Source organism: Phalacrocorax aristotelis, chromosome Z, assembly GCF_949628215.1.
Source record: "Phalacrocorax aristotelis chromosome Z, bGulAri2.1, whole genome shotgun sequence".
NCBI classification, from domain to species: domain Eukaryota; kingdom Metazoa; phylum Chordata; class Aves; order Suliformes; family Phalacrocoracidae; genus Phalacrocorax; species Phalacrocorax aristotelis.
Genome location: NC_134311.1, coordinates 17,461,574 through 17,474,627, shown reverse-complemented (window position 1 = coordinate 17,474,627; position 13,054 = coordinate 17,461,574). Strand labels below are relative to the sequence as shown.

Below are 13,054 nucleotides of genomic sequence, written 5' to 3'. Positions count from 1 at the left end.
TATTTTTGGTTTCTGTTTAGATAGCATATAAAAGAAAACATTTTTCTTAAATAGAGTTAGTCCATTAAAAATGTAAGCACCACAGATTGGAATTTGGGGGGCGGGGTGGGGTGTGTTAATCCAGAGTTCTAGTAAAACGCATGGTAGATTAGATTTATTAATTCGAACCACATGAAGAAGAGGGATTTGGTTTAATGCAATCATAAGAACAGATAACAAAGGGAATTTTTAGAAGTCTCTGAAGTACCACACCAGACACTACTCTTAACTTCCTAAATTCTTTCAAAAATTGATGCAGAAAGAATCCGTTAAGTTATATTATTACTGTCAAATCATTAAAGTGATTTAGAAGAAGAAACAGATATTTGAATAAAATATAATTTCACATTTGAAATTTTATACTAACAAACACAAATTTATAAGTTTTAGTTGTCAGGTTTTTTTTTTTACTTAGAAAATTAAAGTAAAAATTAAGTTCAGAACAAAACATATCATTTCCCAACACAATATATGGGAATAAAAGCAGCCAAAAACCATCTCACTGTATGTTCAGGTAAGAATTGATTAAATCCTCTGTAAACTAGTATAAAATACATCTACTTAGGAGGGCAAACAGCAAATTTAGCGTTAAAGCTACATTTGTTTTCAAATCATGAATAGCCTAAAATGTGAACTGTCATGTGAAGTGGATATGTTCTTTAATATTCTCAAGCACTACATTTACAATTACAATAGCAACAATGCCACATTCTATCTTCGTGTTCATATAAACACATATACTTTATCAACATTATGAACAGCACAAATTAAAAAAATAATACAAAAGTATTCTGTACTTCTGGACTTTATAGCTTTATATAAACACCTCCCTTAAGAAGCCAGGAAATCAAGAAATTTGAAAAATATAAAATACTTAAAGCCTTATTATCAAATTTTACTTTCTCCTTTTTGTACATATCCGCTGGTTGACTACATAATTAAAAATAACTCGATATCATTGCCTTAATTTATCTTGTACTTCCTCATATGCGCAGGACCTCTTCCTCATTCAGCAGAATAAATTTTGTTCACTTAAGATAGTTACTCCAGATTTTTTTTGCTCTTCAGTATATACCCTCTGTGTGTTACTCTAAATATTCAATACTCTGAAAACTTATTTTTCCTTTTCATGTGAGCTTTTTCTATGGTATTTATTGTTACAGTATTGTACTATACCAGAACTACAAAATCTATTTCCAGAATATCCTAACGAAATACTGGATTTCACCTTCCTTCTTGGTAGATCAAATGATAAGTTTAAAAATGAAAACATCCCTAGCTCCAGGTGGGTTTTTTTGAGGTACATCAAGCCTCAAGTTTTCCATACCTTACTACAGTGCTACTTACACTCAGGTCACAGATTTGTAATTGTGTCTGCTACAGTTTTCAGTAAAAAAACAAAACAAAACAAAAAACAAACATCATTACTGTTTTAACAAAACTAAAAACAAATGAATACAGCATTTAAGAGCATTTTCACTAATCTCTTTACCTACAAGTCTAAGTGAGAATGAAAACATAACCTCTAAAAATCCACTTTAACTGTTCAATTTTCTGAAAACTAGAGCTTCCATTTCTTTTTTAAATATCTATAATCATACCCATATCTCTACTAATATACTTAACATGCATAATCACATGAATTTCAGAAAGGCTTCAGAAGAGTCGCTTATTGCTACTAATGAAGCAGCATAGACCACATTGCAGACTACATCAGAACACAGTACAAGACAGCATTTTGTTTCTTTTAAATATCATCCTTGTTTATCAAATAATGGATCAGGAAAGTTATTGGTACACTAAGGGGATATCATAACTCTAGAATTTTAAGCTTTCTGCCTCCACTTTCTGGTATGGTGGAATTACACATGGAAATGTGGATGTATTGCTGCAGCAAATTAGGTAATTCAACAGATGTACAGAAACATAAGTCCTAAAAAAAAAAACAAACCACACAAAACACCTGAGCATATAAAGAGAAAGAAAAGCACTGGAAATTTGGAAGAAAGAACACCACTTGTAAAGGCCTGAGACATATTCTGAGAATCTCTGTTTGTATATTCGCTTTAGTAACATTATAGGTATGGCTTGACACTGGACCCTTCACTCAGTCAGATGGCTGTATCACATACAGTACACACAGGAGAGATCCTGGCAGAAGAATGGGAATGCGCAGATGACAGTGTACTTGTTTGTTTGCTCACTTTTGGCTTATTCCAGTTTACATGTGCCCAGCTAAATGGATTTATGGATTACATTGTCTAGTTTTCACTAAACTACCTCTCACAAAATGGACAAATGTCTTAAAACGATTCCTACATGGAAAGCACACACTAAAGATAGTGTTACTAATGCCAGCATAAGCAAACAGGAAAACAGCAGAGCTGACACTTCTACTCCTTGTACAAGCTTATTTTCAAGAACGTCTTGGAAAGCCAGCTACAGAAGAGTACCACCTTGTGTTTATCAGATCAAGAAAGCTACATTAGTTATTCCATAGAAATTGTCATCTGTGATAAAAATTAGGCATCAAAATATTGAAATAAAAAATACTATCAAAATATCAAGTAAGGGACACATACCCTCCAGTTAGTATTTTTTTCCATAACTGTATTGCAATCCCTCCAGTATTTTACTAAGTCAGACTTATACTTTGTTTTATACTCGGAGATTAGAAAAGGAAAAAAAGTGTGGTTTTCTTTCCTGCTGTTCCCAGTTTCTTAGCACTGAGTAATGAGTTACTTAATAGAGCCACATCTGTCATCTGTCAAGACTGGTTTATCACTCAAATGCTTGAGTCCACCATGTTGAGGCACATGTTGTCCAGAAAGTTTTTAAAGATGACAGGTCTGACTTCCTCTATAACAATGACAGGATAAAACATTAAATAAAGAAAATATTGGTAGATTACAACTGTACCTGTCAAACATCTTTAAAATACAGAAAATGAAGTGGAAGTTATTTCTACTTGTATTGGGTTTGTGTGGCCAGGTTTTGGTAGCTACAGGGGTGGCTTCTGTGAGAAGCTGTCAGAGGTCCCCCCCATGCCTGATAGAACCAGTGCCAGCTGGCTCCAAGACAAACCCGCTGCTGGCCATGACTAAGCCCATCAGCAATGGTGGGAGTAATTCTGTGATAAGATATTTAAGAAGGGGGAACAAAAAAAGCCCCACCACTCTGTACAATAGCAGCTGGAGACAGTAGTGAGAATATATGAAAGGAACAACTCTGCAAACACCAAGGTCAGTGAATAAAGAGGGGGAGGAGGTGCTCCAGGCACTGGAGCAGAGATTCCTCTGCAGTCTGTGGTGCAGACCATGGTGAGTCAGGCTGTGCCCCTGCAGCCCATGGAGGATAATGGTGGAGCAGATATCCACCTGCAGCCCGGGGAGGGCACCACACCAGAGCAGGTGGATGCCCAAGGCAGGCTGTGATCCCATGGGAAGCCTGCGCTGGAACAGTCTCCTGGCAGGCCCTGTGGCCCCATGGAGAGAGGAGCCCACGCTGGAGCAGGGTTGCTGGCAGGACCTGTGACCTCGCAGGGGACCCACGCTGGAGCAGTCTGTTCCTGAAGGGCTGCACCCCCTGGGAGGGACCCACGCTGGAGCAGTTCATGAAGAACTGCAGCCCATGGGAAGGGCTCACTTTGGAAAAGTTCATGGAGGACTGTCTCCTGCGGGAGGCACCCCACGCTGGAGCAAGGGAAGAGTGTGGGGAGTCCTGCCCCTGAGGAGGAAGGGGCAGCAGAAACAATGTGTGATGAACTGACCACAACCCCCATTCCCTGTCCTGCTGCACCGCTGTGGGGGAGGAGATAGAGAAAATCAGGACTAAAGTTAAGCCTGGGAAGAAGGGAGGGGTGGGGGGAAGGTGTTTTAAGATTTGGTTTTACATCTCGCTACCCTGCTCTGATTTGATTGGTAATAAATTAAATTCATTTCCCCAAGTCTCATCTGTTTTGCCCATAACAGTAATTGGTGAGTGACCTCTCCCTGTCCTTATCTTGACCCATAAACCTTTTGTTATATTTTCTTTCCTCTGTCCAGCTGAGGAAGGGGAGTGATAGACCAGCTTTGGTGGGCACCTGGCATCCAGCCAGGTCAACCCACCACACTAGGTCATGACCATTACCCACACTGGCTGCCCTCTTCTTTCAAGAGCTTCAGCATCAAACCTGATTTAAGCCTGAGGCTACACACTGTTCACTGCAATTATCTAATGCAATACACATAAGGTCCACCATGAACACTGATCCATATCTTAAAGCAAAAATTCCAGCTACTTGCTTTAACACAGATACTACATAGTGGCCTCAATTATTGCATAGGTGCACCCTCATTCAGGAAAAATTAACTTGATAAACAAGCAGCAGAGACTGACTGTCAAAGAAATATGTAACATGTACATCAACGGCAATCCCACTTGTACTTATCCTTGTGTTCCCAGTCTACCACTGACTTAATTTTGTGCCATATCTTGGCAAAACATCTCTATAAATACAGCCTAAATTTGTAAAGCTTTTAAGCAAGGTGGCAGCTTTTCGGTGCTGTTCAGTTTCTTGTAATATTAGCTTCCTTTTAGAGCTTCCTCTAAGCCACTCAAGAAACACACCTGATACAATCTGCGTTATTGCTTAGATTGTTAAATCAGATCCTTAAATGCCAGTAAAATACAAAAGATTGCGCTTGCAGAACAAGCTGTTCTGTATTCAGCTTCCCATACCCCATTGCCTTTTATTTGTAGTTTTAATTTTCATATATGTGGCAATTCACTGAACACAGGTGAAATACCCTGAGTAGATCAAACATTTGCAGTTACAGCCATATTCCATGGCACATTCATATTGTTACTCTGTCAAGGCTGTAGTTCAACGACCTGCCACAAACACAAATATTCCCTACTAAGTCTACAGAATCTGGCCTTTATACTCTGAAAGTAAACAATTACAAAATCCAGGATAGTGACAAATGTGACTTGAATCAAAGCAGCATATACCGAAGGCCATACAATCTCAGGAAATGTAGCGCTTTATTACTACTGAAACTATGAACCTGCACTGTATAACTCTAAACATGGAACAAGCCTTCAGCACTGCTAAAATGCCATGCTGGAGGCCCACACCACAACACCTGGACTACATTTCTTATTTACAAATATAAGAATATGTTTGCAAATATAAGAAATACTAATGTAACAATTTTTTCCATTAAAATAGATCTAATGTAACTAGTTATTTACATTACTAAAAGAGAATTTGTCATGCATTTTTATCATGAGCCTTATGAAATCAAAAATCCATTTATCTAACATTCAATGTTCTATGAACTGTACCATGAAGCCTCCATCACATTTACAGCTATCATGTTTTACACAAAAACACTGCTTAATCTCAAAAATCTGTGTGAGATATCATATTCCAAGATTAATATAAATTTTTATATACAGCCAGGCTTCTTATGGTCAGTAATTATTGCTTCTCAGAAACACCTACAATTTACATTTAAGTTTATGTAGCTGCCGTTCTTACCAGATTTCTTGCACTTATTCTAGGGAAAAAATACTTCAAATATAAATTGAGAAAATTCTGTACATTTCATTAAGCCACAGGCTAGAAAGGACTGGCATAAAACAAGGAATGTTGCTGATAGTTTTTCTTAAAGCTTTTGTCGGACTATACTTAATTAGTTTGTAATTATCACCATCCTCCATTCATTTAAACATAAGTTTATAGTATATTCACGTTAACAGTTGAGCAGCTCAACCTTCCTGTTAAACTGTAATCAGCAGCAACATAACTCAAAACTGAGTCAGCTTTCCCCCCATACAACTCACAAAACCATAGCTGTCATCATTGCAGATTAACAGTTTATTGTATACATGTCTTCACTTGAGTTATTTGATTCAGTTTAAATGCTTTTTACAGTAATTTTTAAATTAGAGTATAGAGCGTGGTTTTCTAAGTTCACCTGCCCTGTATATTTATTATTTAATAGATGTTAAAAAATACTTCAACTTATTGTTTATCCTCCTACTTAATAAACCCAGAGTAGAACACAAGTAATAAAGCAGGACAGCATTATTAAAAAATAAAAACAGTTTTCAGTTTAATAGCAAATTCTCAGCTCCCTACGTAAGAGAACAGCTCAAAGCAATGTTTGCGTTTATACTGAATGACTGTTAGCAAGATATATGGACAGGTTATGAAGTGAGACAACTAAGAGACACAATCATAAGAACTTCTGAAACATTTACATATGTAAAGCTAAGTCTACCCTGAACTAAGTAACTTGTTAACTCTGTAGTCGACAGCTAGGTATTTGTCTTCAACTTTCATTGTTACTGACTCTTAGAAACATAATGCGCTTGTTTTAGAAGTGAAATTATATTCTAAAATTTAAAGCCTCAAAAAAATTATTACTGCTGTAATTAACTACTGGGAACATTCAATTAATAAATATGTTTGCATATATATCACATTAGAGTCTTCTTGTGAAAGTTGTCTTTTCAAACTCACTTCAAACCCTGGTATCTTCCATAATTTTTATCCTATAAGAGCAAGTGCAGAATGCCAGTCCCAAAATATTTTTAATAATATAGAATGGAATAAGTTATTTTAGATTGTTTCTATAAGATCCATGAACAAAAATGATCACTTGTCACATTAATCTAACCACTACTATCAGACTTGTTGAGATACTTCCTCAGGATATCACAGAATCACAGGATGGCAGGGGTTGGAAGGGACCTCTGGAGATCATCCTGTCCAACCCCCCTGCTTGAGCAGGCACACCCAGAGCAGGGGGCACAGGAATGCGTCCAGGTGGGTTTCGAATGTCTCCAGGGAAGGAGACTCCACACCCTCCCTGGGCAGCCTGTGCCACCCCCACAGGAAAGAAGTTTTTTCTTATATTCAGATAGAAATTCCTGTGTTCCAGTTTATGCCCATTGCCTCTTGCCCTGTCATTGGGCACTGTTGAAAAGAGCCTAGTCCCATCATCCTGACACCCACCCTTTAGGTATTTATGGGTATTTATGAAATCCCCCCTCAGTCTTCTCCAGGCTGAAAAAACCCAGGTCTCAGCCTTTTCTCATATGGGAGATGCTCCAGCCCCCTGATCATCTTGGTAGCTCTCTGCTGGACTTGTTCAAGCAGTTCCACATCCTTCTTAAGCTGAGGGGCCCAAAACTGGACACAGTACTCCAAATGTGGTCTCACTAGGGCAGAGTAGACGGGGAGGATGACCTCTCTTGACCTGCTCGCCACACTCCTTTTAATGCAGCCCAGAATATTGTTGGTCTTCTTTGCCACAAGGGCACACTGCTGGTTCATGGTCAGATTGTTGCCCACCAGCACTCCCAGGTTCTTCTCAGCAGAGCCTCTTTCCAGTAGTTCAGCCCCCAGCCTGTACTGGTGCATGGGCTTGTTCCTCCCCAGGTGCAGGACCTTGCACTTGCTCTTGTTGAATTTCATGAGGTTCCCCTGGGCCCAGCTCTCCAGCCTGTCCAGGTCTCGTTGGATGGCAGCACAGCCTTCTGGTGTATCAGCCCCTCCTCCCAGCTTGGAGTCATCAGTGAACTTGCTGAGGTTGTACTCTACCCCATCATCCAGGTCATTGATGAATATGTTGAACAGGACTGGACCCAGCACAGACCCCTGGGGAACACCACTAGTGACAGGCCTCCATATACTCCATATAATGAAGTATACTCCATATACTCAGGTATAAAGCTGTCAGCCAAATTGCAAGAAGTTTTATGTAAACAAACAAAAACAGCTAAGGAAAAGACTACTTCACCATAATTAAGGAACCCTGCAAACTTGGATTTTTAGAAGCTTAGAAGCCAGAAATCTCCAGACAACTGGAACTGCTAGTACAGTGAGTACTTACCAGAGAAACCTCTTATCTGCTCACAATGCCTATACTTCCAATTTCTTCCAGCAATAACAGCTATTTTTCTATCTCCTCTGATGGACTCTTCTGCCACTTGCACAATGAAGATACGCCTCCTTCAACTTACTCTCTGACAAAAGTCCAACCACTGCCCATAAAGCAACTCTATCTCTATGGATAAACCTGGCATAACATTTTTACTGTCTCCTGTTCTGTGTGGGAAGGATTAGCTGCTTCCTGAATTAATCGCTTGGTCCATCAACTTTCCACCACTGTTTTCCAACTGTTTATGTGATAAAATTTCTTAAACATACACTTGACAGTAAACACATGTCACAAAAAAAAAAAAAAGGAGTGAAGTAAAACCAATTGCCTCAGATTACGTGAGAACAGAAATTATATAATTCCACAACTTTTTTTCTAAATGAATCTTAGGCTGGGTAACTTCCTGGGCTTGAAGGCACAACTCCTGCAAAGATGGAAAAAAGGGAGACTACTGCAGAAAAACAAGGAATCAGCAATTTTAATTTCTCTCTAAAAAGACAGGAGCATGAATATTACTTTTTCATGACAAGTCATTCCCACAAAACCCATCAGAATGAGTCTCAAGTAGGGTGCCTGAAAAGTCAGACAAGACTCAAAAAGGAGCTTCAGGGTTCTACGCCTGCTGGGGTGAAGCTTTCACTTTGGAATAAAAGTAGGTAACTTCAAACACAGATGAGGTCTATAACAAGGTTCTTCGTAAATATTGAAGATGGCTAGTAACTGATCAGCTTTATCATCTTGTTTTAATCCCAAAGGTCTCCTCATCTTCATGCAAGGAATCAGAGACTCTCCCTTAAAGTACTTCAATAAGGCAACAGGGAAAGCAATAAAGTTGTTGTAACCCTTTCTGTTGGTTGCAAAGACTGTTCAAAAAGTTTCATTTAAGAAGCTTAAAACTAGTGAGCTGCAATATATTATGTAACAATGGAAGTAAAATAAAACTGAGACCGAAAGTATTTAACTGTTATAGCAACTATAAATAAAAATATGTGACTAATAAGATTAGCAGTTTGGTAATTTATAATGTTTATTCAAAGAGAACGCACTGGGAATACTCTAAGACTGCTTAGTTTAAGGTATACCTATATGCACACAAATTCTGCGATATTTAAGACTTATTTAATAGTCTTAGAATTTCATAGACACACTTTAAAGAGTAGAACAAGAAAGTCTTACAATATTAGAAAAATTTATACATTAGTCCACTGACTCATGGAGCTTTTTTTCTGCTTCAACTAGGGACAATTTAATAAATAGATTTATACCCCTCAAAAAACTTCTGTGAAAAATTTATCCTGGATTACATGACAGTAAAATGCATGACACTGCTTTTTACCTCCAGATCCTAGCTGCTTGTAGAATCTGTATTCCAAATGTAGCTGTGGTGCTCTTGCCTTCATTGACTCCTGATTTAAAAACAAAAACAACATTTAAAACAAAGCCTAAAAACTAATACACTAACCTACTACCAGCCAAACTAATCCTACTGCTTCCAAGCCACATGGAAAGTTTGAATGTTTCTTCTGACTGATAATTAAGAAATTAATAGATTTGTAAACCTTAGTCAGGTGAGACTGGGGCATATAGGGACATTTACATCTTGTATTGCTCCATGGGACTGGGGTATATTATGCAATCCCAATCACAGACCCAAAACGGAATAGCTAAAAACATTTGTCTCTCCAAGGCATGGGGGTGATATGTCTTGCAGCTCTCAAAAGGTGGCATTGATATGCAGCTTAGCAGATCGAAAATACAGTCCACATACCTGCTATACATAATAGATGTATCTTTACTAAAAAGAATTTTATACTAGGTTCTTGACAAAATATATCAAATACTTCCACCAAATAGTAACAGCTTAGCAGAAACTAAGTAGCAACATTCTAAACTATAAATTAAAATTAAAGACCACCAGAATAAGTTTGTACTTGAAATCTTTTTTTCCAACATCATTTACATAAGTTAATGAAAACTTAGTTCTGTGGTCTACATACTAATGTTGGCAAGATCTATTAGAATAATGTGACATGAGATCAAGCATAGGAACACACAACCAGCCTAAATTAAAGCCCTAAGTTGAGTATGTCCCTTTGCAAAGTAAAGGTACTTCATAAGATTCTTATAGTATTTTCCTAGAGCATCTTTTAGAAGATATGCCCAGTTTCTTGCAATACAAAACATCTTCAAATATATCAGTGATAATTTTGACATTAATTGTGCATTATTGCTACACAGACTACTAGAATTGCAGCACATAATTAGATTAATAAACTTATCGGCAATAACCGATACTGCTGGATGTCAGTTTTCAGAAGAAGTTTGGGCAAGATGTTCATCTCTTTCCTCACGACTGCCTTCTCCAGAAGCTTGTTAGCTTCTGGTTCATTAACCCATGTTGTTTCTCAGTGGCACATCTAGCCATAGAAAACATAAGCCAACATGTAGTGATGAGAAATTTGGTCCTTTTCTTCAACCCATCTCCCTCCAACACTCAGATGCTCCAAATTCCTGCTACTGCTACAGCCAAAGTCCTTGCCATGGTACAGTTATGCACTTGATCTTGCCAGAATGCCAAAGGCTGAGGACCAAAAGTAAAAAGGGGCCAATGTAACAGTTTCTACAAAAACCAAGTAGGATTTAATATATGCTTTTTGTGTGCTCCAGAGCACTCATAGTAGCTGAACATTGGAATTCTTTGCATAGAAATGAGCAAGAACTTTCTAAAATGAAAAGGGTGTTGATCCGTCACAGACTTAATTACCAAGCAAGAGTAACAGGGCCTGCAAAAGATCCTAATTACATCTTATGAGGAGAACACACAAAATTTATTGTCAGGTATTAAACCCAGATATCCCTTAACAGAACACTTTACTGTAAACGTGAGCCTAAATCAATGCAACTATGAGCCTTTAGTACTCAGCTTTCAGTTTCAGTTTAGTGTAACTAAATACACTATGAAGCATGCTACTGAAATGTTTTAACCCTCTTACAAAGTCACCCAGGTTTAGCTACTACTTTGCCTGCAGTAGCATTATACAAGTCTATCAGTTACAAAATATACCACCCTCCACATAGTCTCTAATTAAGGCTTATAATAGTGCCTGCGAAGAAGGAAATATTTTAGTCCTTAAAACTGTGCACGTATGTGGAATATACTAAGAAATGACACTGGCTTATTAACAATTTCATTTTGTTCAATTATGCAGTTTTGCCTTAATTGATAGTATATTAACAACTTGATCACCGGTGTTATAAGATGCTCCCATAATAAGGATGAAAAAATAGTTTGTATGTATTAAATTTACATGAACAGAAAAAAGTATCTTGGGGAAAAGAAACAAATTCCAATTTTTGGCATACATATCTACACTTTTTCAAATGAATGCTGCTTTTTCTAGTCATCATCAGTCAACGGTTCTGACAAACCTCCAGAGTACAAATGTTCTCATACAAGTCTAACAACTGCACACATGCCAAAGACTTAAGTTAAATCTTGTCTAGCAGAGAGACACCAGTAATGGTGAAAAAGATGCAGTAATACGTAGTTGTAGTCCATTTATTGGCTGAATCTTCTGTAATTGCCTTATTTTTGTAAGGAGGCTTAGGTACCTTTCCTGACTGTTCAGTAACTCCAAGCATACAAAGCAAATACAACCTTTTGTTCAACAGAACTTGTGAGAGGGCAAGCACAATAAGCTCTTCACATAAAATTTGTTTTCTTCCTACACATCCTACTTTGCAGTGTGCAGTGAACTGCTGGTAAATAATTCAAAATAGATAGATAGATAGATAGATAGATAGATAGATAGATAGATGTGGATAAATCAAGAAAAAGGTATGGTAAGTGTAATCTTCTACCATAAGTGAAAAATACACCATTGTAACTACTTTCATGAATAAGTCTAAAAAGCATATTAATGAATAAAAAAGAAATGGAAATCAGGGTTCTTTATTTTCATAAATGTTTCAGTACATTTCATCATTTAAGAATAAGCTTGGGAACACAACTGCTCGATCATCATATTAATCCCAGAGAACTTTGAAGCCAACTTCTCCTCTTAACAAAAAAGATTACTTTGTTTATTTAAAAAAAGCTCAGGTATTCACTAGAGCATCCTGAAAGAACTGCTCCAGGATTTCTTCAGTGATCTGTAAATGACTTTCACATTCAAGTCTAATTATTTCAAAGCTTCTATATCAAAACATGGACAGCTTCTTTCCCCTACAGAAGAGCTTTTCTCTCTCTCAATGAGGGACTGGGGTCTTGATGCCAAAGAATTAATGTGCAGCTTACTAAGTACCAGTTACCTGAGCAGCAGAAATAACAGCTCCTTAGTTCAGAGAGGTTCTTTTGAACCAAGTTTTTTTCCTTCCTTTTTTTCTTTGGTGGGATGCTTATAAATTCAAACAAAAGGATAAAGAGATCAGAAATGTGAAATCCGTTTCAAGTTCATAACATGGGGTTTTTTCCAATTATTTTTGTGCCAAATATATGGAGTAAACTACTATACAGTTTAAGATATGCCACTTCCCTTCTAAAGGGCTTTAAGAAAACATTTTACTTACCCTAAGCATAAGGAGAAAAATTTAAGAACTCTGATGTTTACCCAAAGCACAATATAAACACTCAGTTATTACCTACTTTTCATGGTTTTACTAATCCCCTGAGATCTCCTGTTTAGTATATCTTCTGTCTCTGCTTCATATTTTCGTAAGGAAGAGCAAATAAAAGCTCTTTTCAGAAAAAATTCTCTAATAGGTAAGGCTCTTGTTACAGGAAAAGATCAGTCTATTAAACAGAGTTGCACTTGATTTGGATTTACTACAACCTTCTAGAAACGTTCTGAAATGGTATCATTCTAGACTGCAGGAATTCTTTAAAAACAAAAGAGCAGGAAAAAAGACATTCCAGCCTTGGAACCAATGGCAATCTTCTTTCCACACACACACCACTTACAATTTTAAGGATTAAAATCTAAACAGTTGAATTATTAATGAATCAGTGAATTAAAGATTACAGATTAAAAGCAGCAGTGACTACCTCATAAGTTGCTATCCTTCACACAAAGACAGAA

The 13,054-nt window shown here is 37.4% G+C and overlaps 1 protein-coding gene across 2 annotated transcripts in view; it reads right to left on the bottom strand.

Moving 5' to 3' along the window:
• The window catches only part of CSNK1G3 (casein kinase 1 gamma 3), a 77,053-nt gene that overhangs the window by 37,281 nt on the left and 26,718 nt on the right, over positions 1-13,054 (bottom strand). For both annotated transcript variants that reach the window (XM_075078455.1, XM_075078454.1), the window contains exon 4: positions 9,313-9,382. In XM_075078455.1, the coding sequence (XP_074934556.1) occupies positions 9,313-9,382 (70 nt within the window). The remainder of the gene's footprint in view (positions 1-9,312; positions 9,383-13,054) is intronic.